Raw genomic sequence first — 25,907 nt, 5'->3', positions numbered from 1 at the left:
CACTCTCCCTCTTTGGGGGGTCACTTTCCAGAGTGCTCCTATTACCATTAGCACCACTGTTGCCTTCACTTCCCACACCTTTTCATCTTCCTCCTGTAGCACTTGATATTTTTTGAGCTTCTTCTGTTTCTTCTTGGTGTTGCTGTTGCTTGAAATTGTTACATTTGTTCCCTCTGCCTTCTTCTGCAGTTTGTCAACCACCACGGTATCCGGTTGGTTAGCCATCAGCTGTTTATCAGAATGAATCTGAAAACTCTGAGGATTTCTTAGAAAATTTGTATGCTAATTAGAACAAAATTAAAAAGTTCAGATTGTTTGATCAAAATTTTCAGGAAATGTATTCAAACAAGTTGGAGAGACTTTCCTTTAATACACAGACAACCTCGGTTCTTATTCATCCCACTGCTTCTAATTAAGACGTGCCTGACTAATGGGAATGAGTTGAGCCTGATTGCTTCCAAGTATGAAATGTGAACCACTAATGGAAACCGGGCTGAATTAGTTATAGAGAGCAGAAATGGCTCAGCTGTGGGAATGAAGGATTTGTGTTGCCCCTGTGAACTCCTTTTTTCTCCCGCATACTACTCTGGTTGAGTGCTGCATTATGTGTTCAAGTTCCCTTATATAGTTTAATGAATTTTGAGAATAGCTGTCAGCGTAATCTGTTGTTATTTATTTATCTATCATCATGAACTAGAATTTCAGCTTTTGTGTCTGGGATCTTTGAGGGACATTTGACTTTAAACGTTTTTTTCTGATTCATTGCGTGCAAAATCTCCTCAGTATCTGTCACTTACTCTAAATGCTGGATGTAATGAAAAATTGATTAACAGCAATGAAAGTATGAAATTAGATTGTCTACTTGCTGTAATACATCTTGGCTGGTTTGTCTCAGCTCCCTGCAGACCTATAAAACAAAGCTGCATGATAGTGACAACAAAACTCAGATTGTTTTTACTTGTGTTAGTTCTGAATATTGTGGGCATAGATTTCTTTTAGGATCCTGAATGAGGTACTGTGTGGTTCAACTTGCAGTTTAGATAAATTGTGGCTCATTTCAACCAGGTTTGACGTTTGTCTCCTTCTCCAGATGAAGTCAACGGAGGTGGACCAAGGGCTTTTCACAGACAGCTACTGCAAAGTGTGCAGCGCTCAGCTCATCTCTGAGTCACAGAGGGTTGCCCATTATGAGGTGAGCATTACATCACCTGAGTTGGACACATTACACTGCTCCTGTGATGCTAATATAATCTCAGCATTACACTACTGTGGCTCCTCCTCCAGAGACACCAGACAGATCCATACACCCGAACCATGCAGCTGTCAGGAAACACACATCACACCTGAGTTTACTTAGTTATTTTCTCATTCTATCTCAGCTAAGGGAAAGTTTTGGAAATGAAAGCATGATTGTCAATCAAATTGAACATTGGCAGCACTCAGTTCGTGCTTTAAAACAGTTTTCATGCTTGATTCCTAAAACCCAAATGTTAAAAGGTGCCATCACATTTAATCCCAGTTACATAACAAAACCTTCTCTAAAAAGCTACTGTAAAATAGTATAAATTTAGCTCATATCTTTTTTCAACATGAGTTGCGAACCCTGAAATTGTTCTTGATTTTTCCAGTTCCAGCACCTCACATGGCTCACTGTTTAGTATTTTCAATGATAACATAATCAACTAATCTCAGTCAGGCTTCATCATCCTGATATTTTTGTGTTCAGCTTGTTTGCTGTTTGTTCAGGAATGAGATGGATGGATGATATAAATGTTGTGTCCTCAGTGATTGGTAAACAGAGGGGTTTCAAATTCATTAACTTTGCTCAAGAGGTGGAATTCTGGAAAAACAGGCACCAGGACAGAATTTCATTTTAAGGTTTAATTGGTCGGGTTTACTTGACCCAGAAGTTTGGTCAGGCTGCATCAGATATATACATAGACGCTGCATCAACAGTGCAAAGGCATGTCTAAAGCGCCGCTTGGTACAGGGCTAGCAGTGGCAACGGTGCATGAATTTACGAAGGAAAAAGGTACTCCTCAATCTTAAAGTAGAATTATTCGCTGAATTTTGGACTGATTTCCAAATGTATTAATTTGGTAAAAATGCCACACATGTAGCTATATTACAGGGTGGTAGGATATTGGGTGCTGGTTTTCTTCCAGTGGACTTGCCTCAGCATTTCCCTGAAGCTGAACCTTGAAGTTTATTTACAAAAATACTTTCCCAACAACTCACGCTCGATGGGGTCATGTAAACCCGACCAATTAGATATTAAAATCAAACTCTGTCCTGGTGCCGGTTTTTCCATTTTGTATCTTTGAACTGAGCCTAAAAGTGAAATATGAAAAGACAGGTATTTTCTTTGGTGTTATAATGAAAAACAAAAAAACAAGATAACCAGTCAATTTTTCATTATTTGATTTTTGATTTGCAATTGAAAAAGGAAAGAACGAATGATACCCTGATTCCAAATCTGTAATTCATTAATTTGTTCAAACAAAACAAAAGTCCAAAGAAATCGTTTTCATATTCAACTTCAAGCAAATTCAAAATATGTCAACAACAAAAAAAATAAAAATTGGAGGAGGCAATGACAAAAAAGTTTAAAGAATACGCAAGTTACAAAGTAACTGGAAGATTCTACAATCAGCATATTAGTTGGTGTCAGGATTGGATATAAAATTGAGTCTGTTATTGAGTGCAAGATGGCAGCACACAGTGTTGCAGAACCTCAATGTTTTTTCGGTCAGTGCTGTGTTTGGCTGTTTAGATACGTGTTGTTTCAAGTCCTGTGCACATTGTGTTGGGCAAACATTATCTACAGCCATCGTGATCTCCTTAAGATCGGAGTTTGCTAAGAGTGGTGTGTTACAGGCGACTTTCTCCACTCACACAAGATCCCAGTGGATTATTGTAACCTGCGGTGAGGCGTCGAAGGGAGAGGAAGCAGAAGCGAGGTTGCAGGGCCGGTGCGCTAGCTAGGCAACGGAAGCAGCCAGACAGACCACCGCTTCCCAGCATTTTTCTGATGAACGGCATGAAGGACAGCTTCATGTATTTGTCTGATTACATACACCTGGCTTCATCCATTTATCCTAGACTCTGCTATCAAGCAAACAGGCTACACAGTACAGCATCATGACAGGATTAGGGACTCCGGGAAGAGCAGAGGAGGGTGTTTATGTCAGCAACAACTGGTGCACTAACTCAGTGACTGTTGACAACCACTGCTCCCCAGATCTGGAGTATGTGACTGTTATCTATTTATTTTTTAATTTTTAATTTTTCCCCTTCTCCTGTCCAGCATTATGGCAGCATTTTGTAATCTGAATACCATTTATGCCAAGCAGATTTGCTTTGCCAAGGGAAGCTTTATGAACGTAAAGCTCCCCTTGATGTCCATCAACTGCTTATTTATTTATCTTTGCAACAATACTTAACATGTAATAGTGCTGAACCGGACCAGGGAACAGGGAAAGAGGAAGAGCAAAGAAAAAGAAACGGAACAGAAAAAGAAATATAAAGAGACAAACAATGACAAACCAGACAACCAGCTGCTACACCTGTAAAAACAAAACAGAAGACAATCCACGGTGTCTGTGGGGAATCCAGCCTTAGCGCCACCAGGAGCACCTGAAAGCAGACAAGAAGAGAAAAAACAAATACATACACAAACAAACAAACAAAAAAACACAAGTAGCAGCAATTGCATACAACACATCTGTGGATATAGATGACCTCAAACCACAGGATAACACAACTGTTTAGCCCAGTAACATGAAACACAACTGTTTCATTGACCACCAGATGCCCGAAGCCACACAGCCCCCCCCAGCGCACACCCAACCACCCAGAGCGATGGGACAGCAGCCCACTACCACCACCACTATGTGATAAAGCTATAAAGCACTGTGAGGACCATGTATGATGTGTTAATTATGTATGTTGATAGGTCCTCACAGACCTCAAGCCAGAACTTCTGGACAGGTGCACAAAACCACAAAGCGTGTGCATAATCATCAGGTGTGTTATCTGTGCAATGTGAGCAGATGTTTGAGTGTGTTAGACCCATCCAGAACATCCTTTGTCCTGTATAATGTGTTCTGTGAAGTATTTTGTATTGTATGAGCTGCAAATTAGGATTTCAAATCTGAAGGTGTCAGATTGCGGCGGTAGCTCAGGAGGAAGAGCAGTCGCCCACCAATCGGAAGGTCGGTGGTTCAACTCTGGCTTTCCCAGGCTACATGTCGAAGTGTCCTTGGGCAAGACACTGCCTCCCAGTGTATCACTGGGGTATGAATGTGTGTATGTATGATTAGAAAAGCACGTAGTTATGAATCTTAAGACGTGCTGTATGAGTGGGGTGAATGCGGCATGTAGTGAAGCGCTTTGAGTGGTCAGTTAGACTAGAAAAGCGCTATACAAGTACAAGTCCATTTACCAGTGACATCTTGAGATCAGACCACCTCTGAATGTCCGATGCAATCTCCGTTTTAAGTTTATTGTAATTTGCATGGATATATCTGAGAAATTTGTTACAGTTATGCCTAGATATGTAAATGCCATTTATGCCATTGAATATGTTCGATGACTGGTAAAGTGAGGTGTTTTGCAGGGGCATTTAAAGGAACGAGGATGGATTTATCCCAGTTCATTTTATAGCCAGAGATAGGCTGAACTGCATGAAGGCCTAGAGTATTTGAGGTAGAGACTCAAATTTTAGTTAGATGTTAGTAAAAAAAAGTAATACATAGTCAGCGTAAAGCAAAATTTTCGATCGAAGGCTTTTGGCGCATCCAAGCTGAATATAGCTGCGGGGTGTGTGTCCGATTCATGTAATATATGGAAAAGGCATCGGATTTTGTCTGATGCAAGTCTCCCCTTTAAAGAGCATGTTTGGTTACAATGAATTAATTTATCTATACATGGCTCCAATCTTCTGACTTGGCACTGACTTAACACTTGGCAAAAAGCTTCAGTTCTGTTGTGATATGTGATATCGGCCATGTAGCCTGTAACTACCGCATCTCAAATGTGGTTGATCTTTCTTAAGCAGGACCGATATGAGAGATGTATTTTGTTCACAATGGAAGGAACCAGTGTCTAAAGCATAGTTAAGAGAATTTAAAAGCAATGGCCCAACAATATCCCACAGTTCCAAAAACAACTCTGGAGGCTAGGCAAGGCTAGGCTATTTCCCATTTGCATTGAGCTCAATACCTCTAAGTTCTAAAAGAGTAAGTGGTATTTCAAGGGATTCTGCATCAGTGTCAGTCAGTGATGTTTATTTAAGTTCTGACAGATACAATTTAAGGGCAGGCAAGTCAGGAGCAGGGTCTGCCGTATAGAGACGAGAATAAAATTCTGCAAAAGTATTATTTATTTCACCTGGGTCACAGGTGACGAGTCCAGATGATGTGTGGATTGCACTGATAGTGGAAAATCATTATTTTTTTTAAATCTGGCAGCTAAAAGCTTACTTGATCTTTTCATAATCATCTCTGATATGTGAGTCTCCATCCATCCATCCATTTTCTATACCCACTTAATCCGTCGGTCGGGTCACGGGGGGGACTGGAGCCTATCCCAGTCATGGTACACCCTGGACAGGTCGCCAGTCCATCAGAGGGTCACACAGAAACAAATGAGACAAACAACCACACAAGCTCACACTCACTCCTTTTCAAGGACAATTTTAGAGACACCAATTAACCTTACATGCATGGTTTTGGACAGTGGGAGGAAGTCAGGAGTACCCAGAGAGAACTCACGCATACACAGGGAGAACATGCAATATGTGAGTCTTGTACGATGAATTATAAACTCAGCTTTAGCCTTAAGAAAATTATTCAGTTCAAATTTCAGGGTCAAGAGAGCTGAATGGTTTTGTTCAGAAAACCCCTCCGCTGACTCTCGCAGGCCGACAAGTCGGAGATTAGACCTCCATAATCTGTCCTCCATCTCAGGGACTTTCTGGCAGAGGTTCACTAGCTCTTTCTGGAGGTCACCCACATCGTGTTTCACTACTCTGATGTTAGCCAATGTAGCGTCTAGCCTCCCCTGCAGCTTTCTACCGACCTTGCTTGCTGTGCGATATCCCCGCTGAGTTTGTTTACTGCCGAGTTGGAGGCTTCAATCATAGCTTTCAGGGCTTGGATTTCACCGGCAAGCATTTCCTAGACTGCCTCTCTCACAGCCAACTTAACTTTTCCGGTTAGCCTTTCTTCTTGCTCACGCAATGCTAACAAGTTGACTGCGTTTGAAGTGTCCTCCGGTTCTTGGCCCAAAACTTTCTGTTTGCCTGCTGTCTCGTCCGTAGACAATTTATTTCTTGCTTCTCTCCCGCTTGACATTTTGTAGCGATACTTAGACGTAAGTTAAACTAGAATAGTTTCCGAATTGTAGGATATTTTGTGTATTATCAGACCTTTGAGACGGAGCTCAGAACTACATGAGCATCATGCCTAGGCAGCCACCGCCTCTCTTCACCAGGATTTTCAACCAGTCACTCTCCCAGTCCACTGTCCCACCCTGCCTGAAGTCCTCCATCATAGTCCCCCTGCCCAAGAAACCCCACCTCACCAGTTTCATTGACTATCGGCTAGTTGCACTCACCCCAGTGGTGATGAAGAGCTTTGTAAAACTGTTCATATCACCTCACCCCTCCCACCAAATTGTAACTCACACTAGTTTCCATACAGGGTGAACAGATCCACAGACGATAGAGTAGCCACAACCCTCCACACTGCGTTTTCACGCCTGGAGCATCAGGGGACCTACGTCCGGGTCCTCTTTGAAGACTCCTGCTCTGCATTTAACACGATCCTCCCACATAAACTGGTTGGCAAACTGATGGATTTGGATCTTCCAAACTCCACCTGTACATGGATCAAGAGCTTCCTGTCTGGTCGCAGTTAGAGGGTTAGAATGGGCCTACACACATCCACGGCCCTGAGCCTCAGCACTGGCTCCCCACAGGGCTGTGTGCTGAGCCCTTTACTCTACATCCTGTACACCTACGACTGCACCTCCACCCACCACAGCAACACCATTGTCAAATATGCTGATGACACCACAGTGGTGGGGCTCATCTCAGGGGGGGATCAGACCGCTTACAGGGAGGAGATGGAGCAGGTGGCAGCATGGTGCAGGGAAAACAATCTGCTCCTCAACACCTCCAAAACAAAACAGGTCATCATCGATTTCAGGAGGAAGAAAACTGATATCTTTCCACTATCCATCAACGGGAAAGTGTGGAAAGGGTGGCCGTTCTGGACTTTTCCAGAACGCACAGATTACCAGTCCGCCCCTGAAGGTAAATATAAGCAAAAGCAAATCATAAAAGGGAGACAAGAAACAAAAATCCTACCTCAAACTAATAACTCCAGAAAAATAAGAACACAAACAAAAACAGAATCAAACAAAGCACAGAAAAACCAAGACAAGGAAATCTAGCAAAGTCACAATATAAAATTGAAAAACCACAAACTCTAACAGAATTTTGTCAGTGAATCATGCAAAAGAAATTTAAAAAAATATTTCGCAATGTTTTATAGAAAAAAACAAGATCTTTCAATGTCTATGGGGCATAACTTTGTGAAAAGATTCAGGGAGTCTGAGGAAATCTCAGTGATAAAGACCAAAGATAGAAACCACAGATGGACGTTCAAGTCCTCTGGCAGCACAGAATGGGAAACCATCATCATCATGCCACTATGATCTGTATAAACACACAGGCTCAGGAGTACCTTGGAAAACCATTTCCACTTAAAATAGTCCATGGCTGCATCCAGAAATATTAACTGTAATTAACTGTAACTATATTACTGTTAGAAAAATTAACTAACAGACAACGGTATGAAACCAAGAAATCCCTCAGAGGCCTCAGAATTTTACTTGCAAGGGGAGAACAACACACGAACCTTCTCTCTGCAGATTCACAAGAGTTCTCCAATGAGTGGTTGCCTGCCTTGCTCTTTTATTAGGTGACACACACACACACAGATACAATCCTCTATGTGCCCAGGTCTGGCATATCTCCTTAGTTTGGAGGCATCTCCTTATTTGGGGAGCTACAAAGATAACGATCAGTGGGGAGACAACATTCCTTCTTAAAACACAGTTCTCTTTGTCTCCCAACTTCTCCTTGTGAAGTTTTGATATGAAATGGCCTCTTTGGCTGTGACTTTTATTTAATGATAATAAGCAAACTTTTCTGACAATTACATAAGGAGGAAGCCATATGTCAAGTCTGTGCAGAAATCTTGCCGAGTTTTCTGGAAAGATTAGTCCCCGCTTTAGCTGTTTTTGCGAATAAAAATCCCTATTGAAAATGTGTGGGGCCTCATAAAGAGGAGAATCAGAAAACAACAGAAACCAGGGACTGTTGATCAGCTTAAATCTTGGATTCAGCAAGAATGGACACAGATCCCTCCAAAAAACTGCGTCAATTTGAATCCTCAGTTCTCAAACCATGAAAGAGGAAAGCTGACAAAGTGAAAAACATACCTTTATCCTAACTTTTTTAAGTGTGTTGCTGGCATCAAATTCAAGATTTGAAGAAAAAAGATATGTACAATGAGTTTGTTCTAGTGGAGACCCATGAGCTTGTGTATCACTGTTCTAACTAATTAGGGCTGTTACTCAATTAGAAGGTTTGTCATTCAATCCTATATCCCGGGTCTTTGGGGAAAACAATGAATCACACATATGTTCTATGTGGCTTGAAGAGTAAAAGTGCCTTCAATGGTCAACAAGACTGGAAAAGCACATTGGTTATATATACCTTGGAGAATAAATCTGGGCTGGTCCCCACACATCTTTGGTGCCAGCAGGCCTGAATTATTTAGTCAATAAATCTTTCTCAGAAATCATTATGGTGACACCTAACCTAACACCTAACCCAAACAAGACACACAACCATCGACGCTCACACTAACTCCTAGGGACAATTTAGAGTCATGCCAAATATCTACAGATATAATTTATCTTTACATAGTAAGAGTGACACCTGATCAGTCACTTCAGACAGCAGTAAGTTTCCTACCCCCTGCCTGAGTCTTGTCAGGTGATGAACCATCTCTCTCTGCAGATGCTGCCTCTTACTGACTGTTGCTTTGAGATGCAAGACCAGTGGGTCTTATTGAGGTTTCCTGCAGTTGGACATGTGGTGAGAGGAGCTGAAGAAACTCTTATGAATACTGTGATCCACACAGAGGTTGGCAGGCTGCTGGAAGAAATTAGTTTGAGACCTTGAGTCAGTCATATAATTTTACTGGATCTCTGTTGACATAAAGGGTGTTGCTGAGGTGACAAATCATTAATTAGAATGAGATTTCATCTTAGCAGCACCCTTTTATAGCAACAGAAAATAAATACAAGCCATTCAACTCTCAAATACTGAATACCAGTTTGAGCTGCAGCCAATTCCAAAAAGTAAAACTAACTCTTAACTACTTTCTACGGTTTGTGCACACTGGTATCTACACTCTTCATATTACATTAAAAACAAGTTGGTTATTCACCAAATCTATTTATTATTCATGATACCTATGCCCAGGGTAAAAAAATCTCCCAAACCAACAGAAGGCATCATTTATTTACTCAGTGAGATGAAGAGCAAAAGATCCCACACACCTTACAGCTTTCTGCATTCTGCAGTATTTGATAGATTTAACAACAACACAAGCTCAAACTCTTGTGTAATGACAAACACAGGCCCTGTTATCTTAAGTTTAAATTCAATTCAGTTTTATTTATATAGCGCCAAATTACAACAAATGTCATCTCAAGGCACTTCAATAATACAGTCCAATTGAAGTCAATTGGAGTTCAATTCAATGTAATCATAAACCAATCAAATCTAATTAATTACATTCAAAATCAGTTAAATTTATATATACAGAGCCAATTTAAAAACAATTACCTAGAAACCAACAGATTGCACCAAAACTTCTCTTCGGTTCAGTCCTGAGCGTGCATGAGGTGACTGTGGAGAGAAATGACTCCCTTTTAACAGGAAGAAACCTCTGACAGAACCAGACTCTGGAAGGGAGGCCATCTGCCTTGACCAGCTGGGGTTTGAGAGGACAGAAAAGAGGGGACAACAAACACCAAAGGATAGGGAAACACAAGTTAATGACCACAATAATACCAAATATACAAAATTTCATTTGAGAAATTAAATGGGGGGTGGGAAAGAGCAAAGTGAGGAAAGGTGTGACATAAGAGGCCCCCCAGCAGTCAAAGCAGCTTAACTATGGGATGTTTCAGGATCACCTGAGCCATCCCTAACTATAAGCTTTATCAAAAAGGAAAGTTTTAAGCCTAATCTTAAAGGTGGAGAGGGTGTCTGCTTCCTGGACATTTACCGGCAGCTGGTTCCACAGAGAGGGTGCCTGACATTCTACTTTTAGAAACTCTGGGAACCACAAGTAAACCTGCTGTTTGGGAGCAAAGTGATCTGTTGGGAAAATATCTAACAATGGTATTTGATAGACCTTGGTCATTAAGAGCTTTATATATGAGGAGAAGAATCTATTCTGAATTTAACAGGGAGCCAATGAAGAGAAGCTAAAACTGGAGAAACATGATCTCTCCTGTTAGTTCTCATCAGAACTCTGGCTGCAGCATTTTGGATCAGCTGGAGGCTTTTCAGAGAATATGTGGGACAGCCCAATAATAAAGAATTACAGTAGTCCAATCTTGAAGTAACAAATGCATGAACTAGTTTCTCTGCATCACCCTGAGACAGGATGTTCCTGATTTTAGCAATATTACGAAGGTGAAAGAAGGCAGTCCTAGAAACCAGTTTTATATGTGCGTCAAATGATAAATTCTGGTCAAAAATAACTTCAAGGCGCCTCACTGTAGAACTAGGAGTCAAGGAAACACCATCTAGAGTAACTATATAGCTAGACAGTTTCTCCCTGAAGCGTTCAGGTCCAAAGAGAACAACTTCTGTCTGAATTTATAAGCAGAGAATTCTGAGTCATCCAGGTCTTTGTCTTTAAGTGTGTTAAGGACCAGAATGAGAAATTCCACAGTTCAGATATTTCCATGAAGCAGTTGGATATCTACAATGCTGTGCAGAAGTTCTCAGCCACCCCTAATTTAAATGGAAAAGCAGTATTTGAGACTACACTAGACTTGGTGCACTTTAGTATGAGCTCCTTTATTCTCCAACACAGCCTGAACCCTCTTAGACAAGCTTTCTGTCATTTATTTAATGAGACTTCAGGAATAGTTCTCCAGGCTTCTTGAAGGACATCCCAAAGCTCTTCTTTGGATGTTGGCTGCCTTCCGTTCTCTGTCAAGATGATCCCACAGTGCTTCAGCAGTTTTGTGGTCCTGGTTCTAGTCAATCCAAGACCGATCCATTATCCATTTTTCTATCCAGGCATGCTTTCATTTAATTTGCAGTATGTCATTGTCATTGTCCTGCTGAAATATGAAACCACTGCCTTTCAGAGGCTTTCCAGATGGTAGTAAATGGTGGATAAAAATGGGACTATACTTTTCTGCGTTCGTTTTATTCAGGGGATTTGTCTCTACGACAGGCTGCTGGTAAAAAAAGTGCCTTAAGAAGCAACCTAAAATTCATTCTTTCCTAAGCTTTCTGTTATGTTTAGCCACAACATTGGTCCGCTCCTTGTGTTGCCTTTTTTATGCTTGAATAATCTATAGATCAGTGTTAAATAGCTTAATTAACAAAAAAACACATTCCTCTGAAAATTATCAGGTACAAGGACTTGAATGAAAATGAGTGAAAAACATGTCCAGATGTCCAAAGAAACATCTTTAAAAGACCTTCAGATGGCCCAGAGAACTATTGCTCAGAACCACTTGAAAAGATTACAAGAAAGGCAAAACAGCAAGAAACGAGGGGTGGCTTTAAAGTTAGTCAAAAGTTTGTGCATCTAAGTAAACTTTTTTGTACTGAGAGTTTTACGAAGTTCCCTGGTTTACTCTGTTCCCTGCAGGGGACTGTGCTTAGGGCACTGCAGTCGAGTGCTATTTAAAGTAGGCTTCACTGTCTATGGGTAACAGGAGAACTGCTTTGTTCTTCTGGGCGTTGCAGGAGACAGGAAGAAGTAGCTGCACCAATGCAAATTAAATATTAATTTTGTTATTGTGTGGTGAATGCTGAATACAGCACTTGGCTTATTGCCTCCTGGAGATAGGGCATGTTTGGATTCTCTTTCAGGTCGGTTAGGGTCTAATGAATCTTGACATGTTTGGGTCATGTTGATGACAGCAAGAACAAAAAAACTAATGAGGAAAAAACCTGCAATGAAACATCCTACATGGTTTGCATTTAAGGAGATAAGCTATTTCTGTTTTGTTTGCTTAGGTTTGGTTATGATTATTTATTTTGTGCTGTATTTATATCCAACTTGTTGAACAATGAGGGTGTTCTACCTTTTATGTCTTTAAGGATAACATTTTTTAACAGTGATTTTTTTTAGGCAGGATGCCTGAGCTGAATGTTTTCCAGTGGTTAGAATCCCAAGGAGTTGCAATTGAAGGACAGATTGTGCCTGACTTGCATCTCATTGTGTGAGGATTCAGCAGAGTAGAAGGAGTAGCGGAGTAGAACATCTTCTAATAAAACAGCAGACATCACACAAACTAAAATTAAAGGGGTCTTTGTACTTCAGGTAAAATGCGGGTAACATTTTGTTGAAATCCTTATTTCATCTCGCTCTTTGGTGTCTGGGCTCTGATCTCATCACTAACCTGTGATGAGGTCCGCATAGTATGGAAGGGGAGCGGAGATAATTTCTCAAAGAAGCTACAGCAAAGCCTACAGGTGGTGGAAGTGGGGCAGCAGGTGCAGGGGTAGATGTTGCAGTGGGAGGAGGATGTGAACCAGGATTGACTGTCTGAGCTGGATTACTGGATACAATTCAAGTCTAAAAAAAAAAGACATACATTCTCTTCACATGCAGTTGCTCTTATTACCACTATTCAATTCAATTCAGTTTTATTTATATAGCGCCAATCAAAGAGGCAGTGGGATGCAGATAAATTCAGTCTACCACTGAAGGGAAGGAGGTATAAATAATTAAATCAATCACTGAAAAAGTAATGAAAAGTTTTTTTCACTCAAAAGTTTTAAAGCCTCTGTAAAGTTCTGTTATCTCTCTCTGCTCTTCAAGTTAAACATTTCTGACAGACTGGCAGTCTAACTCACGTTATAGTGGTGATCTCCAATCTGGTCAGCATCCCTTTGAGTTTTTGGGTGATGGTGGATGGCTGGAAAATTTAATTGATCTTTAAACCCTCAAACATAACAAAGCCAGCAGTCCCCTGCAGAGAGGATCAGAGCGCCCTATGGTTCGCAGTTCAAAGACTACTGTGGCTCATGTTAATTTATGCATTTGCCACTTTGCATATATACAGATCAGGATGTGCACTGCAGCATTTCTTTGTGGGCTGGAAACCCTGCATGACAGCCTCTTCTAAACTACGGCCTGTAACTCCATAGGAAAAGTAGAAACCGCAGGATGCTCATTAATCGAGGTATGGGAGAAAGAGTGTACAGAGGATTTATGTAAAATACTGTCGTTGTGTGAGTAACTGAATGTACAGCACCTGTTTCTCTTGTTGGAGGATTTATCATTGTTCTGCACTGAACATGTTTTATGTGTTAAAAGACTGTTGAAACATTTTTATTGTTGCGGAGCTTTTATGTTGAAATCCGCCTTGACAGGAAGTAGGTAGTAAGATAGTAAACATTGAGAAAACCGCGACTGCATACAATGAAAGTCTGATGGCTGATTCAGTTATTTTTTGTCTGCATCCTTCAGAAAGCAATGGCTGTGAGTGTTTCATATTAACATTAAGAAGTTAATACTTACCTGTTGTTCACATAACAGTTTATTAAGTCGTCCTTGCATCTTTCTTTAATAGTTTCACTCCAATTCAATGTTGTTACCCTGACTTACCTGCTGTGTGCAAAGTCATTAAAGAAGCAGATTAACGAGCACATATGACATATTACACAATGTCATTATTTGTTTAACAAAAACTAACCCAAAACACAGGAGTGCATAGAAAACTGACTACATTTACTGCCTTCAAGAAAAAAATAAGGAAGGAGTAGCTGCTTATCAATTGCACTGATTAATTGATTATCACTAAGTGTGAGTACCTTTATAAAAGCAGAAGTTCTGGCAAAAAAAACTGCTCATGATTATGTAACACATAACACCCTTCCAACTCTCAGTTCAGAATTACATTTGAAAAAAACTAAAGACGTGACAGTACTTTAATTTTATTAATCAAAAAAGAAAATCACCTGATCCCATCAACACTGGAGGGACTTCTGACAAAAAGCCACTGTACAGATCTAAAAATATTTTATATTTTATATATATAGCAAGTTTTTCTATGCTCACAATCTGTATTACTTGTAAGTTGAATTATGATTCTGCTGAAGACTTTTGGGGGGGGGGGGGGGCGCTGCAGCTACAGTAACAGCTGTGGGGGAGAATTTAATGTTCACTGTGCTCTTTGTACACTTCACTAATTGGTTTCCATTACTTTGCATGCATTGGAAAATGAGTTGTCCTTTCAACTGTTTGTGCTGCTGATGCCTTGCTTAATTGGTTTGCAAGTGGTGGAGAGGAGCTTAGGAGTTCAACACATATACAGTGTGATCATACAGTATATCATCAGTGTGTGTGGTTTTCATGGTTGAATGCACTTGTGTTTTTTCCTGATCTGCATTTAAGTGAGGTACATTAATGCAAACCTTTCAGATAAATGTTTGCCGTATTGGCCTGCAGTATTGTTGAAACGTTTGAGACTGGTATCAAACTTGGTGATGCCAGTATGCCATGTTTTTTTTCTGTCTTTAGGACAGATGATGTGGCATATGTGTGTTTTTGGATAGCTTTTGAACTCAGAAACAGTGCAAGAGCTACTGCCTGACAAACCATGGCATGGCCACCAGGCTGTTATACCCCACTGGGATCTCCTTCTAAAACCTTGAATTTAGGTAGTAGGTTGTCTAAACATTCACATGAAGGTCACATGCTGTTGTGCATAACATAGTATGGACCATGGCAGTAGGGTAGGTGGTCTTGACGACTGGCTGATCGTAGCACTAATTGTTTTGTAAGGTTGATGATACCTTACTCCCCTCTGTCTCTCACCTGGGTCATGAATGTTTCATGCTGTGTTCTCCAAAATTCAGAGCTTCATATTGTAGAAATAGAAAACAAGTCCTCCAGTTCGAAACAGATTTTTCCTTACCCTTCAACATGGTTCATGACATTGTCCTGTAAAGTTCTGCTCCTGTAAGAGGCAGAAGGCAAATATGACTCATATGAGTGTTTCCACATCAGAGCAGATGTCATTTGTAGCTCAGGCGGCTGAGCAGAGCTGAGCTGAGCTCAGGAGGAAGAGCAGTCACCCACCAATCAGAAGGTCAGTGGTTCGACTCTGGCTTCCCCGGGCTACATGTCGAAGTGTCCTTGGGCAAGACACTGAACCCCACGTTGCCTCCCAGTGTATCATTGGGGTATGAATGGGTATGAATGATTAGAAAAAGCACGTAGTTAAGTATCTTAAGACGTGCTGTGGGGTGAATGCGGCATGTAGTGGAGCGCTTTGAGTGGTCAGTTAGATTAGAAAAGCGCTATACAAGTACAAGTCCATTTACCATTTACCATTACCATTTGTCAAGTCTCTTTGTTAATAAAGCCACAAGGTCCTGATAAGGAGAAAGGTGGATGGAGCAGCTAAGCACTGCCCTTTCAACTATGGGCCAACATGAGATTTAGGCCAACATACCTTCCTCAACAACACATTACTAAGACACTTTTGTTACTTCCTGATTGAGTTTAGGGTACTTCTGTAGGGATAGAAAAGGATCATGGCCTAAAAAGGTCTAAAATACATTCTTTTCACAAGTTAGCCATTACCATCAAGCATACCATTTTTATGGTTTCATGCAAACACTAACTATGACAAAGTGTAGTATATTGTTGCTTGGTTAGATTTTAAATTTAAAATGAAAACACGGTTAGAGCTAAAAACTTTATTTTTACAATGCAACTATCACCAGCGTTTTACTCTTCACAGGCAGTTGCTCTCATTACCACTATTCAATTCAATTCAGTTTTATTTGTATAGCGCCAAATTACAACAATTATCTTCTCAAGGCACTTAAATAATATAGTCCAATTCAAGCCAATTGGAATTCAATTAATTTTAATCATAATCCAATGAAATCCAATTAATTAATTTCAAAACAATCCAATTCTTTCATATAGAGCCAATTCAAAAAGAATATCCGAGCTAAGGAAACCAACAGATTACACTAGAGGTAGCATATTCTTTGATTGTGATTATATGCCTTCAGGTATAAACGCCACATGGGCACGTTTTGAGTGGGGAAGACCAAAAGTAGCTAATAACTGTACCTAGCTCTTCTGATATTAGGATGCCCACATAGCTGTCTCATCACCCAGTTTTCCCCTGTCTGCAGCACCTGCATGCTTTTTTAACTTTGAGGTGATGATGTGTCATATAGTTGGAATGTGAGCAAAGATGTGAGCCTGTTGAGAATATAGTGGCTCTGTCGTCTTAGGAGAAAGCGGCATATATTCACCATGGAGATTTGTAGACATGTCGATTAATGTGTAGCAGAGAGGTCTGATGCATTTGAGAATCATTTAAAAAAAGACTTTACTTTATTGGCTGTGTTCAACATAATGGGATGGGGTAAAATACAGAGTTCATCGTGCAAATGTAATATACAGGACAAAGATGAGCTATGGTAAAATTAAGTAAAAAAATTTTAGTGTTTTTTTTTATAACAGATTCATTCAACAGCATGTTAGATGTAATGTTAGAAGACCAGTAGGCTGTCTAAATAGCATTGTATGACCTGAAAACAACAGGTTTATATTATTTCTGTATTATTTCCTCTTATTCTCATTAAGCACTTGTCATTGCTGCTATCATTGTTAAAGGCTCTCTTCTCATCTGTTGTAAGAGTATAAATTACAGATGTTGAAGTGGGTAATGACTCAGGATCTGAGCACTGGGTCATATGACCAAACATCTCCACTCACTGCAACACATTTGGAGGAAAGTAAACACAGCATATCAGCACAAACACCTCATACAAACTGTCAAGTACAATGGTAGAGGGCTGATGATCTGGGCTGGTTCTGCAGCCACAGGACCTGGGCACCTTGCAGTCATTGAGTCCACCATGAACTCCTCTGGATACCAAAGTATTCTTGAGTCAAATGTGAGGCCATCTGTCCCACAGCTAAAGCTGGGCTGAAACTGGCTCATCAACAGGACAAAGATCCCAAACACAGCAGCAGATCTACAGCAGAATGTGGGAAAAAGAGAAGAATCAAGGTGTTGCAATGGTCCAGTCAGAGTCCAGACCTCAAACTGACTGAAACGCTGTGGTGGGACCTTAAGAGAGCTGTGCAGAAACCAATGCTGCAAACCTCAATAAACTGAAGCAACATTATGAAGAAGATGAGCTGAAATTCCACTATAATGATGTGAGAGACTGATAACATCATACAGAAAATGATGCTGCTAATGGGGTTTCTACAACTTACTATATGAATCATCTGGGGTTGTATTTGCCTATTTGTTTTGCTTATGTCCTGATAAGTAAAACTTTAGAATTGGAAGAGACTATACTTTCTTTTCACATAACCACATGTATTGACTATATTATATAACAATAACATCTAAGTTCTATGAAAATTTAGTCTAGTCTTTGAACTAGTTGAAAAAAAAGTTGAAAAAATATGCACTAAATAATAGTAAGCACGTAGTACTACAGGTGTTAAATGCTGTAAGTGCTAAATATCCTCTCATTCTCACTCTCCAGAGTGACCGTAGAAGGTCTTCAAGTCTAGTTTTATAAACCCTTTTATCTCCCTATCACAGCATGTGGATGTATAGGAGAGTATGTCAGCTATTGATGAGCTAAGCTTAATTTTCCATCGTCTGTTGTGTTTGACCTTTTCAAATATTGATTTTTTTAGGGAAAGGATTAGTGAAGCAGAGTAGCTCAGTGTAAGTACTGGTAGTTGCACCCTGGTCCAGATTATGTCACTCTGAAACAGGCATAAAGGAAAGCAGATGTCTTAAATTTAAAAAATAAACCCTTCGAACCAGCTTTCACTGCTGCCCAGCCAGCTTGCATGGTAGATGATAGACGAGTGGTTTCTGTAGAGATGTGTCTTGCTTTGTTTGCATTCTGTCAGGAGTTTCACATGTCTATTTATGGCAAAATTATAAAATTTTTAAGCATTCTGCACTAAAACCAAGTGGTAAAGGTGATTTAGTTCGGTTTACTTACAGAAATTTTTGATACAATACAGTCACAGAAAAATGTGCTCTACTATATATGTTAGAGCAGGACATTAAACGCTTATGATGTTCAGCAGTTAAAGAAAGAAAGAAATTTTCATAATTACGTCTTAATTTTTTCAGTGCATCCTTAGCTCTGTGGTGAGGAATATTAATATATGCACCAGGGTGATCGAAGAGTTTATGGATGCTCTTGTCTGTGTTTGGAGGAGGAATGTTGAAACTGTACCCATCCGTCATTTTCACAGGCTTTGAGGTTAATGGGATGGAAATATTGGCCATTTGTAGTGTTGACAGAAAATAATCTACTGTAGTGAAATGAAACTGAATCATTACAGTGTCTGCTGATAATCGAAGACGGCTAGAAGTTCTGTTCCACTGAGCTTTGAGTGTAATCAGTGGACAATATAATCAACGGTGAAGCTAATTTGCCTCACTGTTGGTCCCCAGTAGTCTTTCTTCATGCGATGTAATAACACACACACAAGAAAATAAATGCTCCCAAAGCTCTTGCTGCTATCAAAAGTGGTCCAAAGACTTTTGTGTAAGCAAAAAACAGCACCGCTGAGATGCTCAGTCCTTTTTATTTAGTTCACACTAATGCAGCGGTGCTTTCACTGTTTAATTATGAGCCTGTCTCACAGGGAAACAGTGGAGTAAAGGAGGGGTTATTAATAGAAATAGTCCTGAGAGATTAGTTGTTAGTCCACCATTTAAAAATTTTAGAGTGAGGGCGAGAGCGATAAAGCTGAACATTCATCTCAGCTCTTGAAAGATGATAATAGGAGTTGTAAACAGCCCGGAATCTTTCTGACAGGGAGGCGATTAGCCCATGAAGCTCGTCAAATTAAACAAGCAAGTGATGCAGATTCGACTCACACTAAGATTGAATTCTTTCACAGTTTTGGGATGACTCATCTCATAATCCCAGGCAGGATTTCAGTTTCTAATATAACACTTTCACCTCCCCTTCCCCCCCGTACGTTTGCTTCCAGCCTTTTGAGGTACAAATTCAAAACAACAAGCTGCATTCTCAACACTGTGTTCATCTTTCTTGCCTTTGGTAGTATGGCAACATTATTTTTGTGCACCCAGATGATTCTGTGCACCAGGACTGCTGCTGGGAGAGAGCAAAAAAACCCCAAAAAACATGTAATTACCCACGAGCATTTAAAGAGACAATTTATTAAGAATTATTAGAAATTATTAATGTTGCTAACAGCAATTATGCTGGTTTGTAGACCACAATCATTTTATTCTTTTTTTTACTTAACCTCAAAGAAATTGCATATTCATAACACAGAAACCTTTAGTTTGACAAACCACACAACTAAAGAGCCAGTGTTGGCTTGATGCAGAATTTTCTAATCGGCCTGTGTGCCTGTGCTTGAGTTAAGTTTTTGGCTACAATTCGTCACGCTGTCTGCTTGTCTACACCTTGTCCCTTATCGTCCAACTCAAATGCTAAATACCTGCTTGATGTCTCTACTTGTAATTTCTTTCAAGTTATTCAGCTCAGTTCAGTCAGGGAGGTCTGATACATTTGAATCACTCTTTCTTGTCACTTGGGCTCTTCCTCTGCTACTTTGCTACTCCCTTCTTTCGCTTTCAAACCTTTTACTTTAATTATGACATCCCTGCTTTGTTTCCAGTGGTCTTCCTGCTTTTTTACTCAACCAGCCAATCATTCTCTTTTCTGTCCTTTTTCTGTCTGTCAGTCTCTTTCTGACATCTTTCTAGACCTCACGCAACGCTACCCACTTTCACCCCAACTCCACCTTTCCCAAGATGGAGCCTCATCAGAAGCCAGCCATCAGCGATCTAGACTCCGGGCCTTTCCTATCATCTATCATTTTGCATGCACCATCCCAGACTTAATTTTGATGCATTAAAACAAGTCATTAATTATGCGAATTAGAAATAAAGGCCTGCTTCTTATGATATGGTATATACTCATCTCTTTAAAAAAAAGCTCTATTTTTATATTGTTAACTTGTCAGCATGGTGGTTTTTTTTGTATGTATGAAGAGATGTGATGAGTGAAATAAGTAGCCGCAACCATGGAAAGGCTGGAACTCTAGCATGCCACTTACAAAATAGGGAATGAAAAAATAAAAGTATCACATGTAACAAATCTAATGGAAGCAGTCCTGTCATCTAGCAGGATGAGACTTGTCAGTGTCACAGCTTGAGCACAAGCCGTCAGGAAATAGTAACTCCAATGCAGACCGGAAGAAATACAAGTAAAATGTTTATTAAACAGAGTAATACTTAGTGAAGGAGATGTCCAGGCACGGGAGGATTCTGCAGAAGGGAGGAGATGGTTAGAACGGTCCTCCGTGATGTGAGAATTAATTATCCAAGAGAGGAGTAAATAGTCCTTACTTTGTAAGAGTAGGAGTTCGTGATGGAGGAGAGGGTACTGACTGTATCGGTAAGCGGGCAAGCAGGTGTGGACATGTGGCTGGCAGGGATATCCAGACTACAGAGAGTCGGCTACAGGTTGGTACCAGGGAACCATGGCGTAGGAGCAATTGTTCGAGACAGGCAGAAGCTGAGAGGACAAGAGTTAGTCAAAACCACTTTTAGAAGCCTATGCCGGAATATAGAGTGAGCCGATTTACCACTAAGTTAGTGAGATGATCTGGCGAACACTGGTTGTTCCTGCAGCTCCTATAAGGCTGTCTTAATGAGGAATGATGAGGAGCAGGTGTGGTGGCAGGAGCAAACCAAGCTCCGCCCAAGGCTCTCAGGAACACCTGCTCAGCCCACCTAAGACTCGGACCCAAAACACAACACATCCATGCATGATTGTGACAGTCAGACTGATGTAAACAAACCAAAGGCTCATGTTGTCTTTTACTGATGTCTTCTTCCTCCTCTTCTTGTACTGCATTGACCTGCAATTCAAACATGGATTCATTATTACAGTTTGTATTTTGTAGCACCATAGAATAATTTGATGATTTATTAGTTTAAGCAAGAAAATCACAAATATTTTGGTTTCTTGGCTTTAATTCGGGTAATTTGGAGGTTTGATATTGACTAATTTTGTGATCTGCTTAATGAGAAAATAGCAATGCTCACATGAAGTTTTCATTATTTGCACTTTTCTGGAGAAATCATTTTGAAATCCACTGATAGAAAAAAGAAGAAAGCCTTTCTAAGCTCTGGGGAGTAAAAATTAAATATAATGTTCAGAGCTGTCAGAAAGAAAATCAGTGACTCAGAGAAGTCCTTACTGTGCCTGAATAGCCCTTAGAATAATAATACATTTATGCTTTACATTAGTTTCTTACTTTGTATCTTCAAAAGAAAAAAGAAGTTAGCTGTCATTGCGTGGTAGACATGCACCAGCAGAATTGTACATTACCCTTTACCCCATTTTCATTCTTGTCATGTTATAAAACTACAATCATGTCAACAAATGTCTGTATGTTGTCACTTTTCTGAAAACTCCATCTGACTATGTAAATGTTCACATTCCTCGAACCACTGGCAGAGGAGGAGGAGTGGCAGCTATCTAGCTTTAGCTCCTTTGAACCTCAGATTCTCAGTTTTTCCCACCCAAAGTGGAAATCACAAAAACCTCTTGTGTTTGTTGTTGTGTATCGTCCACCTGGCCCTTATTCTGAGTTTCTATCTGAATTCTCTGAGTTTTTATCCCAGTTAGTGCTGAGTACAGATAAAGTCATTGTAGTGGGTGACTTTAATATTCATGTAGATGTTGAAAATGACAGCCTAAATATTAACTTTAATTTTATATTAGACTCTATTGGATTTTCTCAAAGTGTTCACAGACCTACTCACTGCCTTAATCATACCCTTGACCTTGTGCTGACTTATGGCATTGAGAGTGAACAGTTAACAGTGTTCCCTCATAACCCTGTCTTGTCTGACCATTTTTTTGATAACTTTTGAATTTACATTACTTGACTATACGGCTTCTGAGGAGAATTTTACATATAGAAGGTGTCTGTCAGAGAATGCTGTAACCAGATTTAAAGAGTTGATTTCATCATCCTTTTCTTCACTGCCATGTGCTGATATGACAGAGGATGGCTACCTAAATTTTACTCCAGTAGAACTTGACTCTCTTGTTGACAGCACTATAGCTTCAATGCGTACAACACTGGACAATGTTGCCCCTCTGAAAAGGAAGGTAATCAGTCAGAAGAGGTTGGCTCCTTGGTATAATTCACAGCTGCTTTAAAGCAGACTGCAAGAAAGCTGGAGAGACAGTGGCGTTCCTCTAATTTAGAAGAGTCTCAATTAGTCTGGAAAGCTAGTTTAATAACATATAAGAAAGCACTTCGTAAAGCTAGAACTGCTTATTATTCATTATTGATAGAAGAGAATAAGAATAATCCCAGGTTTCTTTTCAGCACTGTTGCCAGGCTGACAAAGAGTCCGAGCTCTGTTGAGCCATGTATTCCTTTAACTCACAGCAGTGATGATTTCATGAGATTCTTCATCAATAAAATTGTTTCTATCAGAGAGAAGATTAATGGAATCCTTCCCATTATTATCACTGATGTATCATCAAGTAGAGCAGCTTTAGAAGTATCGTTAGAACCTGAATTGTATTTAGACAGCTTCTGCCCAGTTGATCTCTCTGAGCTAACAACAGCAATAGTCTCTTCTAAACCATCAACTTGTATTTTAGACCCAATCCCAACCAGACTGTTCAAGGAGGTTTTCCCCTTAATTGACACTTCCATATTGGATTTGATCAATCGGTCTTTGTTGATAGGATATGTACCTCAGACTTTTAAGGTTGCTATAATTAAACCTTTACTTACAAAACCTACTCTTGATTCAGAAGTGTTGGCTAATTATCGACCTATATCCAATCTCCCTTTTATGTCTAAAGTTCTTGAAAAAATAGTTGCAGCTCAGCTTTGTGATCATTTACATAGAAATAATCTGTTTGAAGAGTTTCAGTCAGGATTCAGAGTGCATCATAGCACAGAAACAGCACTGGTGAAAGTTACCAATGATCTCCTCTTAGCCTCTTATAGTGGACTTGTTTCTGTGCTTGTCCTGTTTGCTCTTGGTGCTTCATTTGATACGATCGATCACAGCATTCTGTTACAGAGACTTGAACAGGTTGTCAGTTTCCCGGGGAACTCAGGACACAGATGCAGGGTCGTATGGGCTCCAAGAGGGTTTTTATTATTTAACGAACCAAACGGAGAACAGCAAGGCAGGGCGATCTCCCGGCAGCGCAAAAGAAATGGCTATGAAAAACCTAAGCGCTCTTCTCAGTAACTAAGCGGAGGAGGAGCTCCTTTAACGGAGGTGACTATGAATGATAACAACGAAAAATCACTCCTTGAAAACGGAGGAAAAACAAGGCTATGAAACTTACTGTGTTAGAATAAATAAACTAAGGCTATGGACAAGAATAATCTACAAAATAAGATGCACTGTAGGAGGATCGCTCACTGCAGGCTCGTGGAAGCTATGGATCAAGGAACAAGACGAAGGGCTGGTAATGACGCTCATGTGTAGAGACAACATACCGGCACAAGACAAGGGAAACGCAGACTATTTGAACACATGAGGGACCAAGGGGAACAGGTGGAAACACTTGGGAAATCAGGGAATACAATGAGACGCTTGACACGGGAGGAAGGGCAAGATACCTGAAACGAGAGGAGACAGTTTGTGCTTTCAAAATAAGACAGGAAATGACGAGACAAGACATGGAACAGAACATAAACCGTGACACATGTTATTGGAATTAAAGGAACTGCATTAGGCTGGTTTAAGTCATATTTATCTGATAGATTCCAGTTTGTTCTTGTAAATGAAGAATCTTCCTCACACATTGGAGTAAGTCATGGAGTTCCTCAGGGTTCTGTGCTCGGACCAGTTCTTTTTACTTTATACATGCTTCCATTTGGTAACATCATTAGACAGCATGTCATAAATTTGGCATGCTGATGATACTCAGCTGTACTTATCTATGAAACCAGATGAAACCAATAGGTTGGTCAGACTACAAGCCTGTCTTAAAGACATTAAGACCTGGATGACTCAGAACTGTCTGCTTCTAAATTCAGACAAAACTGAAGTCATTCTCTTTGGATCTGAGCGCTTCAGGGAGAAATTGTCTAGTTAAATAATTACTCTAGATAGTATTTCCTTGGTTTCTCGTTCTACAGTGTGGAACCTTGGAATTATTTTTGATCACAATTTATCATTTGACACACATATAAAACTGGTTTCTACGACTGCCTTCTTTCAGCTTCGTAAAATTGCCAAAACAGGAACATCCTGTCTCAGGGTGATGCAGAGAAACTAGTCCGAGCATTTACTTAAAGATTGGACTGGTATTTTCCTAACAGAGCTAATCGCTTCCAAACTGCAGGTTTACCTATGGTTCCCAGAGTCTGTAAAAGTAGAATGGGAGGCAGAGCCTTCAGTTATCAGGCCCCTCTCTTGTGGAGTAAGCTGCCAATAAATGTCTGGGAAGCAGACACCCTTTCCACTTTTAAGATTAGGCTTAAAACTTTCCTTTTTGATAAAGCTGATAGTTAGGGATGGCTCAGGTGATCCTGAAACATCCCATAGTTAAGCTGCTATAGGCTTAGACTTCTGGGGGACCTCATCTGTCACACCTTTCCACACTTTGCTCTCTTTTTACCCCTGTTTAATCTCTCAAATGATATTATGTACATGTGACATTATTGTTGTTATTAACCTGTGTTTCCCTGTTCCAACAGATGTCCTTTGAATGGTGTTATGGGTTTTTTCCCCCTCTTTTCTGTCTTCTCAAACCCCAGCTGGTCGAGGCGGATGGCCACCCTTCCTGAGTCTGGTTCTGCCAGAGGTTTCTTCCTGTTAAAAGGGAGTCGTTCCTTTCCACAGTCGCCACAGGCACGCTCAGGACGGGAGATTGGACTGAAGACAAGTTTTGGTGCAATCTGTTGGTTTTCTTAGTTAGGATATTGTTTTTGAATTGGCTCTATATGAATTAATTGGATTTAATTGGATTATGATTACAATTAATTGAATTCCAATTGGCTTGAATTGGACTATATTCTTTAAGTGCCTTATGATGACATTTGTTGTTATTTGGCGCTATATAGATAAAATTGAATTGAATTGAAGACAGTGTAATAACCAGATTTTTTTTTTTTTCTAAAATGGACACTGGTTCTGTATTAGAATATAGAATATTTTACGGGTCTTGTTTGTATGCATATGCCTACCATGATTTCAGAGGGAGTTTGAGAATGTTAATGACCCACTTGGGTGTCAATGTTCAGTCATCAGTCTCAGAGTTTGCTTCCAGCATTGTCCGCTGATCTCAGCTCAACAATCTATCACGTCTTTCAAGAAGGTTTGGCTTGTGGAAATGAAGCCAAAAAATCCAATTCAGTTTCAAGATAATTCTAGGATACACCCACCCCTCACTTACTCCATCTAGTAATCATGTAACATGTCAAATTAGCTGCAACAGCAGGCGGTTTTACTGCTACTAACTCACTGGACTGTCAACAGTGAAGAATGAGGTGGGCCCCTGTGTTGAGAAC

General features: G+C 40.1%; 1 protein-coding gene across 1 annotated transcript in view; it reads left to right on the top strand.

The window, feature by feature from the left end:
* Positions 1 to 25,907, top strand: part of LOC140310343 (zinc finger matrin-type protein 4-like) — a 232,985-nt gene that overhangs the window by 24,586 nt on the left and 182,492 nt on the right. The window contains exon 2 of the mRNA XM_072388619.1: positions 1,091 to 1,192. Within this exon, the coding sequence (XP_072244720.1) occupies positions 1,091 to 1,192 (102 nt within the window). The remainder of the gene's footprint in view (positions 1 to 1,090; positions 1,193 to 25,907) is intronic.

This window comes from Leuresthes tenuis, unplaced genomic scaffold (assembly GCF_036924035.1).
Source record: "Leuresthes tenuis unplaced genomic scaffold, fLeuTen1.0.hap1 SCAF_6, whole genome shotgun sequence".
Taxonomy (NCBI): domain Eukaryota; kingdom Metazoa; phylum Chordata; class Actinopteri; order Atheriniformes; family Atherinopsidae; genus Leuresthes; species Leuresthes tenuis.
Note: the sequence above shows the minus strand (reverse complement) of the source record. Positions and strands in the feature narration are given on the sequence as shown.